General features: G+C 34.7%; 1 protein-coding gene across 2 annotated transcripts in view; it reads right to left on the bottom strand.

The window, feature by feature from the left end:
* TOGARAM1 (TOG array regulator of axonemal microtubules 1) overlaps positions 1-22618 on the bottom strand; it is an 83916-nt gene that overhangs the window by 10629 nt on the left and 50669 nt on the right. For both annotated transcript variants that reach the window (XM_007112789.4, XM_007112790.4), the window contains exons 11-17: positions 22387-22531; positions 18534-18687; positions 13296-13401; positions 12760-12995; positions 12197-12355; positions 9268-9394; positions 7918-8036 (exon numbers count right to left, since the gene is read on the bottom strand). In XM_007112789.4, the coding sequence (XP_007112851.1) occupies positions 7918-8036; positions 9268-9394; positions 12197-12355; positions 12760-12995; positions 13296-13401; positions 18534-18687; positions 22387-22531 (1046 nt within the window). The remainder of the gene's footprint in view (positions 1-7917; positions 8037-9267; positions 9395-12196; positions 12356-12759; positions 12996-13295; positions 13402-18533; positions 18688-22386; positions 22532-22618) is intronic.

The following is a 22618-nucleotide window of genomic DNA, read 5'->3' as shown; positions in this document are numbered from 1 at the left end:
TCTCTATTTCCAGATGTTATAATATTTTATATAAAAAAACTCTAAAGATGTCACCAAAAAATGTTAGAACTAATGAAAAATTCAGTAAGGTTACAGGATAAAAAATTCACATACAAAAATCAGTTGCATTTCTATATACTAACAACCAACTATCTGAAAAAGAAATTAAGAAAACAATCTCATTTATAAATGCATCAAAAAGAATAAAATACCTAGAAATAAATTTAACCAAGGAGGTGAAAAAGCTCCACACTCAAAATGAAAGAAACTGAAGAAGACACAAATAAATGGAAGACATTCCATGCTCATGGATTGTAAGAATTAAGATTATTAAAATGACCATACTACTCAAGACAATTTACAGATTCAATGCAATCCCTATCTAAATACCAATGGCATTTTTCACAAAATTAGAACAAATAATTCTAAAATTTGAATGGAACCACTAAAGCCCGATTAGCTAAAGCAATCTTGAGAAAGAACAAAACTGGAGGCATCACACTTCCTGATTTCAAACTATATTGCAAAGCTGTAGTAATCAAAACAGTACGGTACTAGTATTAAGACAGACCCATAGATCAATGGAACAAAGTAGAGCCTAGAAATAAACACACAATTAATTTATGATATATGGTCAATTAATTTATGATAAAGGAACAAAGAATATACAATGGGAAAGGACAGTCTTTTAAATGGTGCTGGGAAAACCAAACAGCCACATGCAAAACAGTGAAACTGGACCCCTATTTTACACCATACACAAAAATCAACTCAAATGGGTTAAAGACTTGAATGTAAGACCTGAAACCATAAAACTCCTAGTAGAAAACATAGAGGATAAGCTCCTTGACATCGGTCTTGACAATGATTTTTTTGGATTTTACAACAAAAGTAAGGCAACAAAAGTAAAAACAAACAAGTGGGACTACATCAAACTAACAAGCTTCTGTGCAGCAAAAGAAACCATCAACAAAATTAAAATGCAACTTACAGAACGGGAGAAAATATTTGCAAATCATATATCTGATAAGGGGCTAATATCCAAAGTATAAGAGGCAATCATACAATTCAATGGCAAAAAAACAAACAAACAACTGAATTAAAAAATAGGCAGAGGGGGCTTCCCTGGTGGCGCAGTGGTTGAGAGTCTGCCTGCCGATGCAGGGGACACGGGTTCGTGTCCCGGTCCGGGAAGATCCCTCATGCCGCGGAGCGGCTGGGCCCGTGAGCCATGGCCTCTGAGTCTGCGCGTCCGGAGCCTATGCTCCGCAACGGGAGAGGCCACAGCGGTGAGCAAATTGGAAAGAAAGAAGTAAAATTATCTCTATTTCCAGATGTTATAATATTTTATATAAAAAAACTCTAAAGATGTCACCAAAAAATGTTAGAACTAATGAAAAATTCAGTAAGGTTACAGGATAAAAAATTCACATACAAAAATCAGTTGCATTTCTATATACTAACAACCAACTATCTGAAAAAGAAATTAAGAAAACAATCTCATTTATAAATGCATCAAAAAGAATAAAATACCTAGAAATAAATTTAACCAAGGAGGTGAAAAAGCTCCACACTCAAAATGAAAGAAACTGAAGAAGACACAAATAAATGGAAGACATTCCATGCTCATGGATTGTAAGAATTAAGATTATTAAAATGACCATACTACTCAAGACAATTTACAGATTCAATGCAATCCCTATCTAAATACCAATGGCATTTTTCACAAAATTAGAACAAATAATTCTAAAATTTGAATGGAACCACTAAAGCCCGATTAGCTAAAGCAATCTTGAGAAAGAACAAAACTGGAGGCATCACACTTCCTGATTTCAAACTATATTGCAAAGCTGTAGTAATCAAAACAGTACGGTACTAGTATTAAGACAGACCCATAGATCAATGGAACAAAGTAGAGCCTAGAAATAAACACACAATTAATTTATGATATATGGTCAATTAATTTATGATAAAGGAACAAAGAATATACAATGGGAAAGGACAGTCTTTTAAATGGTGCTGGGAAAACCAAACAGCCACATGCAAAACAGTGAAACTGGACCCCTATTTTACACCATACACAAAAATCAACTCAAATGGGTTAAAGACTTGAATGTAAGACCTGAAACCATAAAACTCCTAGTAGAAAACATAGAGGATAAGCTCCTTGACATCGGTCTTGACAATGATTTTTTTGGATTTTACAACAAAAGTAAGGCAACAAAAGTAAAAACAAACAAGTGGGACTACATCAAACTAACAAGCTTCTGTGCAGCAAAAGAAACCATCAACAAAATTAAAATGCAACTTACAGAACGGGAGAAAATATTTGCAAATCATATATCTGATAAGGGGCTAATATCCAAAGTATAAGAGGCAATCATACAATTCAATGGCAAAAAAACAAACAAACAACTGAATTAAAAAATAGGCAGAGGGGGCTTCCCTGGTGGCGCAGTGGTTGAGAGTCTGCCTGCCGATGCAGGGGACACGGGTTCGTGTCCCGGTCCGGGAAGATCCCTCATGCCGCGGAGCGGCTGGGCCCGTGAGCCATGGCCTCTGAGTCTGCGCGTCCGGAGCCTAACAGCAAAAAAAAAAAAAAAAAAAAAAAAAAAAAAAATAGAGGAACTGAGTAGACATTTTTCCAAAGAAGACACAAATGGCCAACAGGTACATGAAAAGGTGCTCAACATCACTAATGATCAGGGAAATGCAATCAAAACCACAGTGAGATATTATCTCACACCTGCTGGAATGGCTACTGTCAAAAAGACAAGAAATAACAAGTATTGGTGAGGATGTGGAGAAAAGGGAACCCTGTGCACTCTTGGTGGGAATGTAAATTGGTGCAGCCACTATGGAAAATAGTATGGAGGTTCCTCAAAAAATTTAAAAATAGAACTACCATGAAGAACTCCAAGTACGGGAAAGGGAGTGAGGCAGCCACTCACTGCTTTGGAAGATGACAATTGGGTGAGGAGGCCTCTAACTATGCCTCACCAGGGTCTTTAAAAAAACAAACAAAAAAACTACCATAGAATTCAGGAATTCCATTTCTGATTAATATATCCTAAGGAAATGAAATCACTATCTCTAAAATATATCTGCATCCTCATGTTCACTGCAGCATTATTTACCATAGCCAAGACATGGAAATAACCTAAGTGTCCACTGACAGACGAATGAATAAAGAAAATGTGGTATATACAAATACATTCAGCCCTAGAAAGTAAGGAAGTCTTGCTGCTTGTGACAACATGAATAGATCTTGAGGGCATTATGCTAAGTGAAATAAGTCAGAGAAAGACAAATACTGTAAGATCTCACTTAAATCTAAAAAAACAAACTCATAGATACAGAGAACAGATTGGTGGTTGCCAGAGGCAGGGGTTAAAGGGTGGGCAAAATGGGTGAAGAGAGTCAAAAGATAAAAATTTCCAGTTGTAAGATAAATTAGTTCTGGAGATGTAAAGTACAGTATGGTGACAATAGTGTAGATTTGAAAGTTGCTAAGAGAGTAGGTCGTAAAATTTCTCAGTAAAAGAAAAAGAAATTGTAACTATGTGAGGTGATGGATGTTAACTAAATTTATTATTGTGGTAATCATTTCACAATATATTTACATATTAAATCATTATGCTGTATACCTTAAACTAATACAATGTTATATTTCAATTGTATCTCAATAAAATTGGGGAAAAAAGAATGAATGAACACAGTTCATGGCAACATTATTAATTATACAATATATAGACTATTCAAAGCAAATATTACAATAATGTATTGTGGGGATTATAGTATGTAGAAGTTAAATGCATGACAAAAATAGCATAAAAGATGAAAGGGGAGGAATGAAAGTATACTGTTGTAAAGTTCTTACATTATACCTATAGTAGTCTGATATTATTTGAAAGTAGACTATGAGAAGATAAATATGTGTATTATAAAATATGTATATTACAAAGCCTAGATCAACCACTTAAAAAGAAAAAGAAATGAGGAGATAAATGGAATATAAAAATGAACACATATACATACCTCTCAATCAATTCAAAAGAAGGCAGGAAAAGAGGAAAAATGAAGTAGAAAATATAGGACAGAATGAAAAATAATATTAAGATGATAGGCTTAAACCCAACCATATGAACAATAACATCAAATATAAATGGTCAAACACCCCAATTAAAAGGCAGAGATTGTTAGACTGGATAAAAAAGCAAGACCTAATCATATACGATCTACAAAAAACATACTTTAAAAAAGATATACTAGGAAATGGAAGTGAAAACCATAAAAGAAAAAGAAAAAAAAGAAAATTTATTCTGAAACTTGATAACTGGGGATTTATAGCCAAGATTGAGAGGGTCAATGGATGGAAGATTACTAAGAGTAGACATCAAGAGTAGGGGGTTTCTTACTAAGCTGGTCTAAAAAGATTTTTGCTGAAGACAAGCCAGATACTTATATATCAAAGGTGGAGGATGAGGAACCTGCTCAGATATCAAGGGTGATCAGGTATGAAGGGGCAGGAAGGAAATGACTTAGCAGGATTCTTAACTAAGACTAGCTTAGGCAGGCCAAAGACATGGCCCAAGGATTAGGCCTGGTATAAAAGAGGGCTCAGAGGAGGCTGTCTAAAGTTTGTCAAAGAGAGAATCTGTCAAATTAGAAACCAGTTTACACCTACTTGGAAAATAACAAGTATTGATGAGGGTGTGGTGAAATTGGAACCCTCTTACTATTGCTGGTGGGACTGTAAAATGGAGCCACTTTGGAAAACAGTCTGACAGTTCTTCAAAAGTGTAAACACAGTTATCTTACTACCCCGCAATTCCACTCCTTATACCCAAGAGAACTGCAAACATGTCCACAACAAAACCCAAATATCCATCAACTAATGAATGGATAAACAAAATGTAGTGTATCCATACAATGGAATATTATTTAGTTGTAAAAACGAATGAGGTACCGATATATGCTACAACTTGGATGAAGCTTAAAAACATAATGCCAAGTCTAAGAAATCAGTCACAAAAGACCACATATCATATGATTCCATCTGTATGAAATGCCCAGAATATGCAAATCCATAGAAACAGAAAGCATATTGCCTAGGGCTTGTATTTTTTTTTTTTTTTTTTTTGCGGTACGCGGGCCTCTCACTGTTGTGGCCTCTCCCATTGTGGAGCACAGGCTCCGGACGCGCAGGCTCAGCGGCCATGGCTCACGGGCCCAGCCGCCCCGCGGCATGTGGGATCCTCCTGGACCGGGGCACGAACCCGTGTCCCCTGCATCGTTAGGCGTACGGACTCTCAACCACTGCACCACCAGGGAAGCCCTGCCTAGGGCTTGGAATGGGAGGGTTGCAGGGAAATGACAGTGACTATTAATGAGCATGGGATTTCTTTTAGAGGTGATGAAAATGTTCTAAAATTGACTGTAATGATGGCTGCACAACTCAGTGAATATACAAAAAACATTAAATTGTATGCTTTAAATAGGTGAATTATGTGTTATATGACTTACATCTCCACAACACTGTTATTAAAATAAAAGACATATCATGTAAACACTATTACAATAAAATGGTTAATACTAGACAGAGTAGACTTCAGGAAAAAGAATATTATCAGAGATAAAGTGAGAGACTTCATAAGGATAAAAAGGTCGTTTCATCAAAAAGTCACAACTATCCTAAATACCTGAACATAAGCACATTGCATCAAAATACATAAAGCAAAAAATGACAGAACTTAAAGTATAAATAAAAAAATCCACTACAGTTGGAGATATTAATACTCCTATCTTAGCAATTAATAGAACAAGTAGACAGAAAATCAGTTAGGGTATAGAAGACTTGAACAACAGCTACAGAAGGCCACACCCCATGCAGAGAAAACCAAGCACAGAGGAACTGAGGCCTTGGACATGGATGTGAAGATGCCATGAGAGAAGAAGGGAGCTAAAGTGCAGTGAGAAAAGTGACCAACTGAGGAAAAGCAGGACTCTAGGAGGCAAGAAATGGGGTGAAAAGGGCCCCCAGACTAATGAAGTCAATCAGACTGAGAAGGGTATTGAGGAGGAGAAAAGAGCTGAGGTGGCAGGTGAAATGAAGCCCTCATTGGTAAGGTCCTGGAAATAGGCCCTATTTACTGCATGAAGAAGCCAGCGATTTCCTCTAGAGTCCTCATAAATTAAATAATAATTCATTCAAAAATAATTAAAAGAAACATAAATACACATCTTCCCTCACATTTTGTTTTGAGACTTTTGCTCCAAAGTGGTTTGGTCCTTCCAAGCTATAGAATAAAGTGGCATACATAGTCTGCTCTGGAAGCAACCTAGTTCCTATAGTATTTTATTTCCTCTAAAGAACTCTTTTAACATTTCTTGCAAAGCAAGTCTAATGGAAACAAATTCCCTCATTTTTCGTCTAAACAAGGCTTTGTTTCTCCCACACTTTTTTTTCTTCCAATTTTATTGAGATATAATTGACATACAGCACTGTGTAAGTTTAAGGTATACAGCATAATGATTTGATTTGCATATCTCATGAAGTGATTATCACAATAAGTTTAGTTGCACTTAAACAGAAAAAAATGTTTTTAATAAATAACTTTTTTCCTTGTGATGAGAACTCTTAGGATTTACTTTCATATATAACGTACAGCAGCATTAATTATATTTCTCATGTTGTACATTACACATCCCTCTGTGAAGTATACTTTGAATAACAAAGTTCCAAAATTCCATGGATTTTTATTTTTTGTAATATTATCCAAAGATACACAAATACAGAAAATATGAAAGATACCTATGTATCTACTCATATAATTTTTAAAGTAATGTTTAAAACATATTTTAAAATATACCAGAGATCATAATAATTCTGAAAGATTTTTTTTCTGAAAGATTTTTAAAAGTTATATAATCAATCTATTAAATATTGCTAAATAGCTTAAACAGGTTATGCAGTTACATACACAATTATATTTATAAAAATTTGAAGGGCTTCCCTGGTGGCGCAGTGGTTGCGCGTCCGCATGCCGATGCAGGGGAACCAGGTTCGCGCCCCGGTCTGGGAGGATCCCACATGCCGCGGAGCGGCTGGGCCCGTGAGCCGTGGCCGCTGGGCCTGCGCGTCCGGAGCCTGTGCTCTCCAACAGGAGAGACCGCAGCAGAGGGAGGCCCACGTACCACAAAAAAAAAAAAAAAAAAAATTTTAAGAGTAGTTTTTTATCCTGGTTGGTGATATTATAGGTGATTGGTTAAATTCTTTTTTTTTTTAATTTTAAATTTTTATTAGATTATAGTTGATTGACAATGTTGCATTAATTTCTGCTGTATAGCAAAGTTTATCAGTTATATATATACATATATCCACTCTTTTCACTTACTTTTTTTTCTCCTTTTTAAATTTTTTTTTTTGAATTTTATTTTTCATACAGCAGGTTCTTTGTGGTTATCTATTTTATACATATTACTGTATATATGTCAATCCCAATCTCCCAACTCATCCCACCACCCCCTCCCCATTAAATTCTTTTAATGTTTGTATTTTCTCAAGTTTTTTCCCCCTTAACCATAATTATGTATTACTTTTATAATCAAGGGGGGAAAGTAAAGCCTATAAATTGAAAAAATCAATCAGAGTTGTCCAACACTGGCCGACTATTGACAAGTTCAATAACACTAAAGTTTTACTAATGTTTAGCTCATGTAAAAGCAAGTTGCTGTGAATATACAATTACCTTATTAAATCTAATTACCTCACACTTTCTAAGTCCTTACCAACTTTTAAAACTCCATTAAGTTTTGACAAATACCCCTGGGATAGTTCATGAAAACATTCAAATAGACTATCATCACTATTAGGGAGTAATTTCTGTAATAATGTGGACTAGCAAATGCTTCTACCTTTCAGCTGAATTGAAAGCATCTCTAGAAACAGATGATGACCTTGTATTTCCAACACTGCCAGTATGAGATCGTCTTCCTTTTGCTGAAGGAGTATCTAGTGGTATCTCTCCCAAACCCTATAAGAAAGGCAGTGTAATAAAAGTCTTAAAACTTGTAAAGTGAAAGAATATGTACAATGGAATTTTCATAGCAGTCGTTGTTGATCTCTTATGGTTGAAAGCATTTTAATAATCTGCTATATTTGTGCTTTAAAGCGTTTCAGATATATAAACTATCTTGTAATTAGTAGTAAATTAACAAAATATGTACCCAACTACTAGGAAATGATATTGGCTTGGTAAAACTGTTTAAATGAAAAACTTAACATCTATGTTTTGTAACTACTCTTCTTCAAGCTTAAAATCTATACAGAAAATATGAACACATTATATAAACAATGAATTCCTATGCAACACTAGTATGAAAATAAACATTTTGAAAGAACTATTTAAAACCTCTTTTTTTTTCCTGATACCTGTACTTGAAATAACTCACAGATATAATCTGCCTCATTTTAGTAAGATAATGTTTTTGCATGATTATTTTGATAAATTCTATATGAATTAAGCTGAAATCTTTAATATCAATAGGAAGAAAAAAATGCTCTAAAATGTTTATCACAATACATATTTGAAGTAGTATCCCTTCATAAATGAATCCTTTGCCTAAGCTTACCAGAAAGGAATAACATAAATTACCACAGAAAAATTCTACATCATTAAATTAAGCACATTTTTGCAAAAAATAATGTGTAAACAGATTACTTTTTTATAAGACACTTTTCACATTTCATTTCACTTGATATTCCCTCAGTCATGCATTTCACAGACATTTTTGAATCCCCATTATCTGTCATGATATATAAGACATGGGGCTTCCCCTCAAGGATCTCCTTATCAACACTCCACAGTGTGGTAGGAGCTCTAACAGTGGAACGTACAAGGTAAATAAAGTAGGAATCAATTGTAATAAACATCACTATCCTCATTTTATAAAAATAAAAATTCTGGGTTAAAGAAATGATGTGCCTAAGATTATATAGTTGCTAATTCTGAGCTGTGATTCAAACCTGTCTTGTAATTCCAATAAACCACACTACATTCTACCAAATATCAAGCTTCTGTTCAATAAACATCTACTGACACTATGAATGTCTACTCAGTACTGCAGTTGTTGAAATGCTACTGTAGTTATATTCTAAATGGTTAACAGAAATAATCAAAGAAGTAATTATTTCTATCCTTTACCTTCCTCAGCAAATGAACTTTGTTTTTAAAGTTGTTTATAAAATAAACTTCTCCTACATACCTTTTGCCGTAAGCTTTTAACAGATTCCTTAATATAGGGCAAATCTTTAGATGGGACATACTTTTCAAGCATTTTATCAAAGTTAGGATGACACATCATGAGGAAAAGCATCTTTCGGCCATAATACCTATGGATATTTAAGAAATATGTAAATAATTCTATAAATCTTAACAATCTCAGTTTCTGTCCTTAGATACAATTTTTTTTCCAATAGAAAAAACCTATCAACATCAAGATTATCATCTCTATTTTAAATAAGCCATTGAAATGTAGTTAAACTAACTGGATTAGAGAGTACAGCATTCTCTTGCCACCCATCTTTAAAAAAACATGGCTTCAAATCTTTTAGCTATGTGTCAGATCAGAGCCAAAAGCTCTGACTCTATTTTTCAGGCACCCGAGGGTCCATATGAAGGCTGGCATTTGGCAGAACTGTGAATTAAGAGAAGTGTGTCTTTGTCCTGGGCTCCTTGCCTGGTGACCTTTTGCTGCTCACCTGCTGGCCATATGTTCTGGCCTGAGACAACCTTCCAAAGGTTCTGTATTTCTGATCCTCTCTTTTCCTTTACCTGACAAAACTTACCTGGGTTTGAATTCTTCAAAAACCTATTCTTTGCTACTTAAAATACAACCAAAGTTAGTTGGTAAATCGTGGCTGATATATTAATGAATGTCTAATGTTCTCCAAACTAGGTTTTTTATGCTATATGAATTTTAAAATAAATCTTTTAGGATAATACCTTAAGCCAAAATGTCATTCTAATGGTAAATGATATGGTGGAAGTGCATACTGGAGATATTTTTGGATGGGGTGGTCGGTATAGTACCTCATAATAAAAATACATTATTATTCTTCAAGGAGGCTTGGCCCTAAAATAACTACAGTTATACTTTTACCTACAACTTGGAATTATGACACTAGAAGAACCAGGGAAGGCAAGGTTTTTGTGGGGGCGATGAATAGGATGATCTCAGCATCATTTATATCAACCAGACTCCTTCAAATGTAATGAAATTACAGAAAGGGAGGTAATAACAAAGAATAAAAATTACTTTTCTTGCCCCACAACCAGAATGAGGTCAACACCCGGATAAATAGCTCCTAATCAGTTATAGTTTCAAAGGTGACTCTAAAGTTTATCCCAGAATGTTAAGGACTGTAGGTCTATCATTGGCCTTAATGATATGGGAATGGCTAAAGCAAACAAGTAAACACGCAAAAGGGACACAAAGTGTAAGAAATACTAAAACTGGAAAGTTGTAATTATTTTATAATTTTAAAATTTCAAGTAAGAATCTAAGAAATGACAAAATGGATTAGAAAAATTACTATGCTATTAAGGAAAGGTTAAGATGTACACAAAACAACTATTGTAAATTTTATTTTGTTCCTAACTAGTCTATTATGATCCAGCCCTCCTAAATTGTTTTGAACTTTACTGTAGTATGCAGAACTTCTAAAATGGTTCCCCCAAAGATGTCCTGCTCTAATTCCTACAATTTATGAATATGATGAGATATAACTTCCAGGATTATGTTATATGGCACAGTTGACTTTAAGATAGGGGGATTTTCTGGGTGAACCTAATCTATCACATGAACCCTTGAATGCAGAGAACTTTCTGTGGCTGGTAGAAGAAAAAGAAGTCAAAGAGATTCCAAGCATGAGAGGGATTCAACTTGCTGCTGCTGGCTTGAAGATGGAGTGGGTTGTGTGAGAAGGAATTCAGGTAGCCTTAAGGGAGCTGAGAGAGGACCCTGGCTGATAGCCAGCAAGGAAACAAGGACCTCAGTCCTATAATCACAAGAAACTGAATTTGGTCAAAAACCTGAATGAGTTTGTAAGCAGATTCGTCTATAGAGCCTCTAGATAAGAGCCCAGCACTGTTATTACCTTGATTTCAGCCTTGTGAAACCCTAAGCAGAGAACCCAGTTGAGCATGCCAGACTTCTAACCTAAGAATGGTAAGCTAAAAAAATCTGTGTTGCCTTAAATCACTATGTTTGTGGTTATTTGTTATGCAGCAACAGAAAATGAATATATTTACTTTCCATGTTAGCTTTTGGCATAATGACTTCCACAAGATTAACTGTAGTTACCTAAAGTACTGAATATCTTTGTCTTAAAATGTTAAAAGTTTGATATCCTCCTTTACTTTTTAGTCTCCATGAACTCAGGATCCTACCTTCTTCCTTTAACCTACGTTCATATATAACTGCCATAATTTTTAGATTTTGTATGGGACATTATAAATATCTGGTCCAACCTTACTAATTTGATAGACGAGGAAACAGAGGCTAACAGAGGTTAAGTAACTTGCTTAGGGCAGACAGTGACTGGAGCTAGGAGTTGAACCTAGGCTTCTGACTACTTCCAAAACTTCTGTCAGCACTACAGCTATAGTACCATCCACATCTTAATTATTTTGTTACCTTTCTCTGACTGTTCTTAACCTTCATAAAACTGTTCTTTAAGTACAGACAGCAATCAGAAATTCATGGAATTTTCTAAGTGAACGTATCTCATGTTATCCATTTTGCTTCCTGTATTTTTCCTTGATTTTACCTGGCTACTTGGAAAATATATCATTTTCCCCTAAAGGCATTACCTTACATTTGCCCACAGTGAAGTTCTTCAGCCACTTTTCTGCCCACTCATACAGTCTTGTGCCGTTTTCATGCAGATCATCCCTGTGACACGGTATCTCACTACCCAGAAGTATGTAGTGTCATCTGTAAATCTGGAGAATTCACTGTGTACTCCCTCAAGACCATTTACAAATTGGTTAAATAAGATCATCCCCCAGCACTAATCCCTGGGGAATCCCACTTTTCTATTTAGAAAAATGTTCATTCTTCTTTAGCCTTTGTTTCTACATTTAAGCCCTTAAAGTAAGAAATTCAGCAAATACTATTAGCAGCTACTCACCTGGTTTCTGGTGAGCTGTCCTGAGCAAATTTAGCAGCAGCTGGTAATATACGGTCAGCCATATCCTTTGTTCCAGATAAAATACGCTCTGGTTCCATAAATTTTACTACATCTGATAAGTGCTGGGCTGCACATCTTCTTACCGCAATGTGTAAATGGCTACAGGGAAACGTGGTCAATTAAAATAGAGTTGATGTATAAACAATTTTTCAAAGATATACCTTAAAAGTCAAATGATTACTCCTAAGCCTCAGCAATCATCCTTGCAGGCTAAAGTGACAAATTATTTGCATTAGCTATTCCTCCCCAAGAAGTTAAAAACAAAACTCATAATCACTGACATTTATTTAGCTCCAGATGTATGAATGTAAGTAACATTAGAATAACTATTATTATCCTCTGTATGCTTAGTACCTAATATGATGTTTATCACGTAGGAATTATTTAATACATGTTTTTTGACTGAAATAACATTGAAATTTGCTTGTTTTTTTCCTATACCCCAGACTACAAGCAACTGTATTTTTAGTTTAAGGACATGTCCAGATTATTTTGAACATTACCTTTGTCCTCCGTTGATAAGAGAAACAACTGCACGTGCAGGAGTTACATTAGTGATCATAGCTCTCAATGCCTTGTCAACATCTTCTCTTATAAATGTATTTGATTCTCCTGATTTATGCAACAAAACTTTTACTGTATTATCTAGTTCTTGATCCATGCTCTTTTTCAGGTAAGTGAAAAGATCACTTAAACAAACCACAGCAGCACGAGAAACTCCAGAGCGTAAATTTTTCACCTAAAAAAAATTTCCAAAATGTACATTTTGCTGAAATTCTGAAAGAAAATCAGTAATAATGACTTTGAAACCAAATTTACTATCAAAGTAATGTGCTTTAAATATGTATTATATTATTTCCTAAAAAAATCAACATTTTATAAATTTTTTCAAATGTGGCAAAGTAAGGCATGAGTTACTTTACATACAAGCCTACTGATTTCATTTAGTACAGCTTTTCTTTTTTAAGGTCAAATAAATGTGGCGTATTTATACTTTGTTATTCAAACAATCCTTAACACAGCTGAAAAATAGGATTACCTCTTGAACTACTGCAAAATTTGTTTCATGCAACTTTGTATTCAGTATTTCAGAATGAAAAGCAGCTAAGCATCTAATAAAGTTCAGTCCCTCAATTTTCTTCTCCCTATGGGAAAAAGAAAGAAACAACAAAATCATGCATTAAATGGGGCTCAACTGGAACAGGATCTCAGATTTCTTCTTTTGTGTGTATGGAATACTGCCAACGAGGAGACCCTGAGTATTTTCCCTTATCAAGTAGGAAGCTCAAATAAAAAGATATACAAAAAAAAAAGATATGGAAAGTTTTGTTCACTCCTATAGTTCTCTTTCATGATTCAGAACATCTTTTAAGAGCCAAAACCACTATTGACAGTCAAACTAAGTTCATGCTTTGTAAATAAAAAGGAACATTTCTCCACCAGTAAGAATGTCATATTCTTTTTAGAGAACAGAAGGGAAAGGAATGGCAAATAAAATGTGAGGGAATCAGTAAAACAAAAATGGAAGGAGATTAAGTAACTACGTATTACTTTGTTGGTGAGTATATAATCCAAGTGCAGAAAACCATCAATAGATGTTTCTGTAACTTGTATTTCTTTTTCATTACCTTACCTAATGAGCCAGATGAAGGGTAGGTGAATACTAACAACAAGAGGGTAGATTCAAGTGGGATTGGGACATAACATTTTAAACTTGATGGTTTCCATCTTATATGTTTGAAAAATGTAAGCTGAGTTTCCTTAGTTGGTAATATTGATGGTGGTTATTTTTCTAAGCATTTAAATCCCCTGAATAAGTTATGGAAAATAGGGAGAAAAGACCTAAGATTCCAAGGTGGCAAGAGTAAACCTATTTAATAGCTGTCTGGTTCAAGATTTTCATTTTTTGATTAAGCATAAAACTGTTACAGTTACCGTTCAGATGCACAAACAACCAGATTCTGTACACAAAGTAAATAACAGAAAGTGGAGTCAAGAGAGAGGAAAGCAGAAAAATAAATTAAGAAATAGTGGCTGAAATTTTTTGATCAAAGCTATAAATTCTCAGATCCAAGAACAAATCCTAAACAGGATAACCATAAAATAAACACAAAATGGAACATCATTATCAAATTACTAAAAATAGTGTTGAAGGGAATATTCTTAAAAGCAGCCATAGAAGAAAGCGCAAATTACACACAGGAGAACAAAGATAACAATGATAAAAGACTTTAGCTCAGAAATATGCAAGCCAGAAACCCACCGAACAAAATTTACGTGCTAAAAAGAAACCGACAAAAAATCAACTTAATTTAAGGAGGAATATACACATTTTAAACTATAGCTGGAGATTGCAAAAGCCCAGTAACTGATGGAACAAATAAACAGGAAATCAGTAAGGATACAGAAAACTTAACACTGTCAACCACTACCAACCAACCTGATCTTCTTAACCTTTATAGAACACTACAAACAACTTCAGAATGCAGATTCTTTTCAAGTTCATGTGAAACATGCATCTGCATGGTTTTGACATCAGGGTATACTGGTTTCAAAGAATGAGATGGGAAGTATACCAGCCTCTTCAATGTTCTAGAAGTTTGTATAGAATTGATTTCTTTCCTAAATGTTTGGTATAATTTACTAGTGAAAACCATCCAAGCATGGAGTTTTCTTTGTGGGAAAGAAACTCAAATTCAATTTCCTCAATAGATATTGGGTTATATAGATTATCTACTTCTTTTTGAGTGAGTTGTGGTAGATTCTGTCTTTCAAGGAATCTGTGCATTTCACTGAGTTGTAGAATTTATGGGCATAAAGCTGTTTATCATAGTCCTTTATTATTTGTTTAATAGCTGTAAGATCAGTAGTGATGTTCCTTCTCTCATTCCTGATGTTGTAATCTGTTTCTTCTCTTTTTTCTTCATCAGTCTGACTAGAGGCTTATCAATTTTATTTATCTTCTCCAAGAGCCTGCTTTTGCTTTCATTTATATCCTCTATTGTTTGTTTTCTATTTCATTGATTTCCACTATGTTGTTTATTATTTTCTTTTTTTGGGCTTATTTTGGGCTTCATTTGCTCTTCTGTTTCAGTTTAAGATGAAAGCTGAGGTCACTGATATGTTTCATTCTTAATTTCATTAAATTCAAAATACTTTCTAATTTCCCTTATGATTTCTTCTTACAGCCATGGGTGATTTATAAGTATGTTAGTTTCCAAATATTTAGAGATTTTACAGGTATGTGTTCCTAACTTGTAATTTAATTCCACTGTGGTCAGAGAATAAAATTTGTATAATCTGAAACCTTTTAAATTACTTGTTTTATGTTCCAGAATATTGTCTTTCTTGGTAAATGTTCCTTGCAGACTTGAAAAGAATGTGAATTCTGTTGTTTTAGGTGGAGTGTTCTATAAATGTCAATCAGGTCAAGTTGAAAGTCTTCTATATCCTTACTAATTTTCTTTCTACTAGTTTTATCAATTAATGAGAGGATTGTTTGAGTTCCAACTATAATTGTAGATTTATTTCTTTTTGCAGTTCTACCAGTTTTTGCTTAATGTATTTTGAAGCTCCATTATATTATATAATAGAATATGGTTCAGGATTGCCATGTCTTCTTGATGAATTAACTCCCTTATCAATATAAAATGGGCCTTTTTATACATGATGTGATAGAATTCTAAGATGGCACCTTGATTCCTGTCCCAGGTGTACATGCCCTGAATAATACTCTCCCCTTGAGGGTGAATATGATGAGATATCACTTCTCTCAATCATGTTACATTATATAACAAAAGGGATTTTGCAAGTTGTCCTACAGCTCACCGATCCTCTGTTCATGTCTTTCCTCTAGCTTCTTTAACACATGGATTAGAATTATAACTATAGTTATAATGTCTTTGTCTACTAATTCTATCATCTATATCATTTTTGGATTAGTTTCAATTGTTTGCTTTTTTTCCTTTTCATTATGGGTTGTATTTTCCTGCTTCTTTGCATGCCTGGTAATTTTTTATTGGATGCCAGGCATTGTGAATTTTTATCTTAGATATTTTTGTATTCCTATAAATATTTTTGGGCTTCATTATGAGATATAGATAAGTTACTTGGAAAGTCTGATCCTTTCAGGCCTTGCTTTTATGCTTTGTTTGGAGAAACAAAACTAGTCTTTAGCCTAGGGCTTATTCATTCCATATATGAAGCAAAACTCTTCTGAGTATTCTACCCAATGCCCTGTGAATTATAAGGTTTTCCACTCTGCCAGTGGGGAGAGAAAGTATTCTTGGCCTTGTATACATCCCAGGGAACGTTCTTTGTAACTTCTATGAGTGGTCCTTGTTCTGGTTTCACAAGCATGCCTTGACCAAATACTCAGCTAAACATTTGAGAATAATCCTCTGAAGGTTCTTAGAGTTCTTTAAGGAACTGTATCCTCCTCTGGCATTCTGCCCTGCAAGCTCTAGCTATCTTGGCCTCCACAAACTCCCAGCTCCATCTCTATCTCTGCTGGTACCTACATGGTTTTCCCCTCCCTAACCTGTGCAGGAAGTTAGCAAGGGCTCACCTTGTTTGTTTCTCAAGGATCACTGTCTTTCACTGCCTGGTTAACAATATTCTGAAAACCATAGTTTCATATATTTTGTATTATTTCTTTAGTTCTTTCTGATGTGAAGGCAAATCTAATGCCTGTTAATCCATCTTGGCAGGAAGTAGAATTTCAAGAGTTCTATTTTGGCCATGTTAAATTTAAGAGGTCTATTGGCATCCAAGTGGAAGTCAAGGAGGCAATTCTATTACAAGTCCAGAGCTCAAGAAGATACCAGGGATTCAGATATGCATTTATGAGAAATCAGAGTACAGATAGAATTTAAAACTATCGAAGTGAATGAGATCATTTAAGAAAGGGGTTGGCAGGGGCTTCCCTGTGGTGGCGCAGCGGTTGCGTGTCCACCTGCCAATGCAGGGGAACCGGGTTCGTGCCCCGGTCTGGGAGGATCCCACATGCCGCGGAGCGGCTGGGCCCGTGAGCCATGGCCGCTGGGGTTGGCAAACTATGGCTCACAGACCAAATCTAGCCCCATCAGAGTTTACTTCTATAAGTTAAATTTTTATAAGTAAAGTTCACTGAAATACAACCGTGCCCATTCATTTTCATACTGTCTAAGGCTGATTTTGCACTATAACAGCAAAGTTGAGTAGCTGCAACAGAGACAAGTGGCCTGCAAAGCCTAAAATATTTTACTATCTGGCTCTTTATAGGGAAAGATTGCCAGCCTGGATCTATGGAATGAATGTAGATAGAGAACGCCAGTGGATTAAATTCTGGAGCACTCCTCAATTTTGAAATCAAACATTAAGTACTGAAGCAGGAAAAGAACCAAGAGTCTCAAATTTTTCCAGGGTGAAATGAAAAGAAGTATATGAAAATGGGAGTGTCAACTGTGTCAAATGATGCTGAGATGCTAAGTATGATGAGGACTAATAAGTGACCAGTGTTTAGCAAATGGCCACTTTTGCAGTTTTAGTGAAGTGGCGGTCACAGTGGGGAGGGTTGAAAGCCAATTAAATAAGGTTGAGAAGAAAACATGAGGTGAAAAAGCAGACACAATGAATTAGCCTTTTTGAGGACTTTTGCTAAAAAGGGGGGAGAAAAGAAATGTGAAAATATGAAGAAGATGTGCAGTTTAGGAAAGAGTTTTAAAAATAGGAAATATTATGGCACATTTTTATGTTGATGAATATGAATCTAGAAAAGAAGCAAAACTGATGATAAGGTATAGGAGGTGGATGGAGAGAGAGACTGAAGGAATAGGGGAGGAAATGGGACAAGGGGAGCCAAGAGATGTTCCAGCTGAAGCAAGTAGAATGCCACTGTCTTTTTTTTCCCCTTGAGTTATTGGCTGTGTTGGCTGGGTGGCTGCTGCAGCTGTGGTAGGAACAGATAAGTATTTTCAGGATTTTTATAGGATATATTTCACAGAGAAACACTTGGAGAAATGATGATATTTATACTTAATACCAAAAGGTTTGCATAATCCATAATAAAGCTGTCTATGTCCTTATGGTATGTAAGTTATAATATAACTGGTAATACATTGATATTAGGACCAGAGTTCTGCTACATTAATAAGTTGGAAAAACTCAGACTGCCTAAGAACTAAAATTATCATTCCTAAGACTATTTTAATAGGAAATGTTTCAAGGTTTCTAAAAATAAATTTTCAGAAAACTTTTGGAACTCGGCTTAGTTTTAAGTTAAGGATGGTGAACTCACCAATCCTCATCAGCTAAAAGCCTCAGAGCTTCTGTCAGTGCTACTTCTGGTTTGGAAAATGGCCGTAGTTCTGATGAATCCATTATTTCTGGACTATGAGTGACAGAAGGCATCCTTTCTTTATACTGTGGAATGGCTCCAGGAGATGCTTCATCTGAAAAAAAGAAACATACTAAATAAAGCATCGAATAACTCTGATACAAAGGGGTACAAATAATATTCTGACCATAGACTCTATGAATATTTCTTATAGAAACTGTAACTATTAGTTTAGTCTCCAACAAAATTGTAATACCTGGATACCAAAGCTATTTAAAACTATATTTTTTATATACAAAATCATTAAATTACATTTACTGTTGGTTTTGCAGTCATGAGTCATATAACAAAGTCTAGCTTTAAGAGCTAAAAGTCAGTAAGAAGCATATGGTCCCATTTTGTAAAAACATGTGGATATATACCTGTTTTACTGTACAACCGATAACAGAAATGAAGCTTTGTGACAACTGTATATAAATTACCAATTTTTGCTATTGTTATTGAATTAATGGTATACTAAAAATCCTAAGACCATGTGTAGTAACGTGGTCAATGTTTCTTCCATAATCAAACATTTACTTTCCATTTCCCAGATATAAGGCATTGCCCTAGATATTGGGGAAACAAATCACTTGAGTGCTCAGGGTAATACCTTGAGGGCACTGCATAATGTAAGACACATGCAGTGAAGGTGTTAGAATGGAATAGACCAAAAAGATAAAATAGAATGTGTAATGGCTTTTGTAAATGGGTAAAGATTAGTTATTTTTTCATGTTAAGAGATATTTTTAAAAAGGTAATATTAAACACTAGAAAATGACTATAATAAAAGTATTTATCAACCATGCTGTTCTTAAGAAAATGTTACATGAAGCACATGATACACAAATATAAGAAATTACACTTGATGCTGTATATTAATTACATAATCAGATGCAATTAAAATCCAAAGGCAACAAGATATTAATGATATTAGTTAACATTTATTAAATACTTTGTGTTAGATGTTGTGATAAATGCTTTACAAACTTTACCACATTTAATTCTCTCAACAAAGGTGAGATGGACATTCTCATTATCTCTAATTCACAACCGAGAAAATAACTGAGTTTTACAGAGGCTAAGAAATGTATTCAAGGTCTCAATGCTAATGAGTGGCAAAGGCAGGATTTTCATCTAGGTCTACTATCACCCTAGATTTTATACAAAGAGGTCTAAGACAGAATCCCTGCTTTCCAAACTTTATCACATACCTGATGAGAAGAGACATGCAAAAAGATGAATATGGTATTCTGGATTACTGTAGTGATAAATTTGTACCAGTTTTTGTTAGAGTAAATCACATATGAAGAAAATTATATGACAATTAATGAATATGATAAATAGACATCATTAAATTTTTTTGATGATTCAGATGCACCCTCATTAGGTTTCATATGTAAGACTGACATGTATTAAAAAAAAAACCCAAAAAACTCAACTTTGGAATTTTACAACCCAGAAAGAATAGCAAATACAAAATAGCACTACTAACCGTCATTTATTGACATCTTGCCTGCGTTGTGCTAAATGCTTCACTTACATTATCCCATTTGATTCATTCAACAACCCTATGTGATGGTTACTATTATTCCTACATTACAGGTGAAGAAACTGTTGCTAAAGTTTTAAGGATTCCCTCTCTATATCTACTCCACTTCCATTCTCATGAGAGAATAATTCATTAGGAAGAGATGCAGATAAACACCAAGTTAGCAACCTTGGGGTTATACCACTATTTCTACTGTTTTTACCTGAAAAAAGTGAAAAACAAAACAAAACAAATACTACTCTGTAAAAGGAGGTGTACAGAGACAGAGTATCAATCTAAAGCAGTGCTGCCCAAACTAAGGGTTTTTTGTTTAAAAGTCCCCTCCTGAAGCCTGCTACTTTTTTTTCTTCTTCTTCTTTCTTTTTTTTTTTTTTTTTTTTTTTTGCGTTACGCGGGCCTCTCACTGTCGTGGCCTCTCCCGCGCGCAGGCTCAGTGGCCATGGCTCACGGGCCCAGCCGCTCCGCGGCATGTGGGATCTTCCCGGACCGGGGCACGAACCCGTGTCCGCTGCATCGGCAGGCGGGCTCTCAACCACTGCGCCACCAGGGAAGCCCCGAGCCTGCTACTTTTATAAAATACAATAAAAGTGTTGTGGCAAGTCTCTATAAGGTTACTCTCACTTTTTGTAGTTATCTTGTAAGCATATTCTTCCGTTCAAAATATAAGCATGATTTCAAGGAAGCACTCTCCTTATACTGCTTAGAAATAAAATCTGCAAAGCCTATATTATAGGCGAGAAAAATCACAAAATTAGTTGATGTCTCTAGCAAGAATGAATATGAAACAATTTATGATTTGCTACTCTGTATTATTTGCTACTATTTGTACTTCTATTCCTACTATTAACTACTGACTTAGGTAAGAAGTTTTGTGGGTTTTTCTCCCCCTAGATTCTATGACAGTAATAATTAATGAAACTATTTAAGAATGCTGAAAATAGGCTTAAATGTCACAAATGCCTAGATTTAACTGGTACTCAGGGCCGTGTTTAACCAGTAATTTTACAGGCCAACACCTCTTATCAGGCATACTCTCAATAATTACTAACTTTGAGGATACAGAATTTTTAAAACGTTTTCTACACTTCCTGCATTACTAAAAGAAATACAAGCTAGGAAGAACTGCAAACATTCATCTAGTTCAATTCTCTTTTATGTTTATCTTTGCGAGAGGTTAAGTATGTTGTCTAAGATCACATTTATAAATTTACGTTTTCTATACTTCTTGGGTTTTTTGTTAACACCTAGACTTCAGACCCAACCTCAATTTAAGAATGTTATAGTTCATACAGTTTATTCCTTAGAAAAAAAAATAATAACAAAAATAATAAGCAGTAATTTTTAATGTTTATTATACTTCACACAATTTTTCATTTCAATTTCTGATTTTCCTAGCTGCTACTATACCTAAGACCTATTCAATATTTTTAAAAATAGCACAGGAAACATAGAGCTTAATCTTGACCAGGAATAGAACCTATTAAGTATGCAATGACTAGCTGAATAAATGATAAATGCAGTGATTTTTTTATCATGATTTAATAAACCAGCTTCACAATCTCAGTTACCTTAGCTATAAAATGGAATACTACCCTCAGTGAAACAAGAATATTTGCAGGGAACAAAGATGAGATATTTGAGATAATCTGGACCTTTCAGATAGTTTAGATATTTTACATGGCCAGAAAATAGAGGCCTGTTTTCAGGTCACAAAGCTAATTAAAAGGCAGAACTAATACTAAAGAAGCCAGGTCTGTCTATTGACTCCTACTGGTTTAGTGTTCTTTCCATCACAAAATGCATTGAACCACATGTGGTCTCTTCAACTTAAATAAGCATTTGTGACATTACTCCCTATATTTAAACTTATCTTACCTGAATCTGAAAACACTAAAGATGGTGACCTTTTTAAACTGGCCTCTTTTTTTCAATGGAGGGCTGAAGGCAATGTTTTCTAAAGGAGAACTCTCATTTTTTTATATTCCCACCTCATCCCCCAAAATATTTAAGTCTAGAAGGGAGAAAAACAATCAATCAGCTTCCTTTTTATAAGAAACAATATTTATTACAATAGTTAGAAGTTACTAGGTCTTTCAAATTTCAGTGTTATAGTTCAACATATTCCACTATTAGCCATATATCAACCTCAGTTAAACTATAGTACATTAGTTTTAGAATATTACGAGTTAAATAAAACCACAGCAAATGGTAAATTCCACTTACTTTCAGATGCCATTTTCTCAGTTCCTGTATGTTTCATTCGTTCCCAAGGATTCTTCTCACAATCTTTAATGTCAAAAAGTTCTTTTTCCTCTTTTCTCTTTTGTCTCATCTTGTCATAAGTAGATTTTGAAATAGAAACTTTAATCTGCATGAAAAAGTTGAAATATCTGAAATCATTCAGGGAGTTTGACATTTAAAATAACTATCTTTATCTTAGACAACTGTAAGCTAT

Source organism: Physeter macrocephalus, chromosome 11 (assembly GCF_002837175.3).
Source record: "Physeter macrocephalus isolate SW-GA chromosome 11, ASM283717v5, whole genome shotgun sequence".
NCBI lineage: Eukaryota > Metazoa > Chordata > Mammalia > Artiodactyla > Physeteridae > Physeter > Physeter macrocephalus.
Note: the sequence above shows the minus strand (reverse complement) of the source record. Positions and strands in the feature narration are given on the sequence as shown.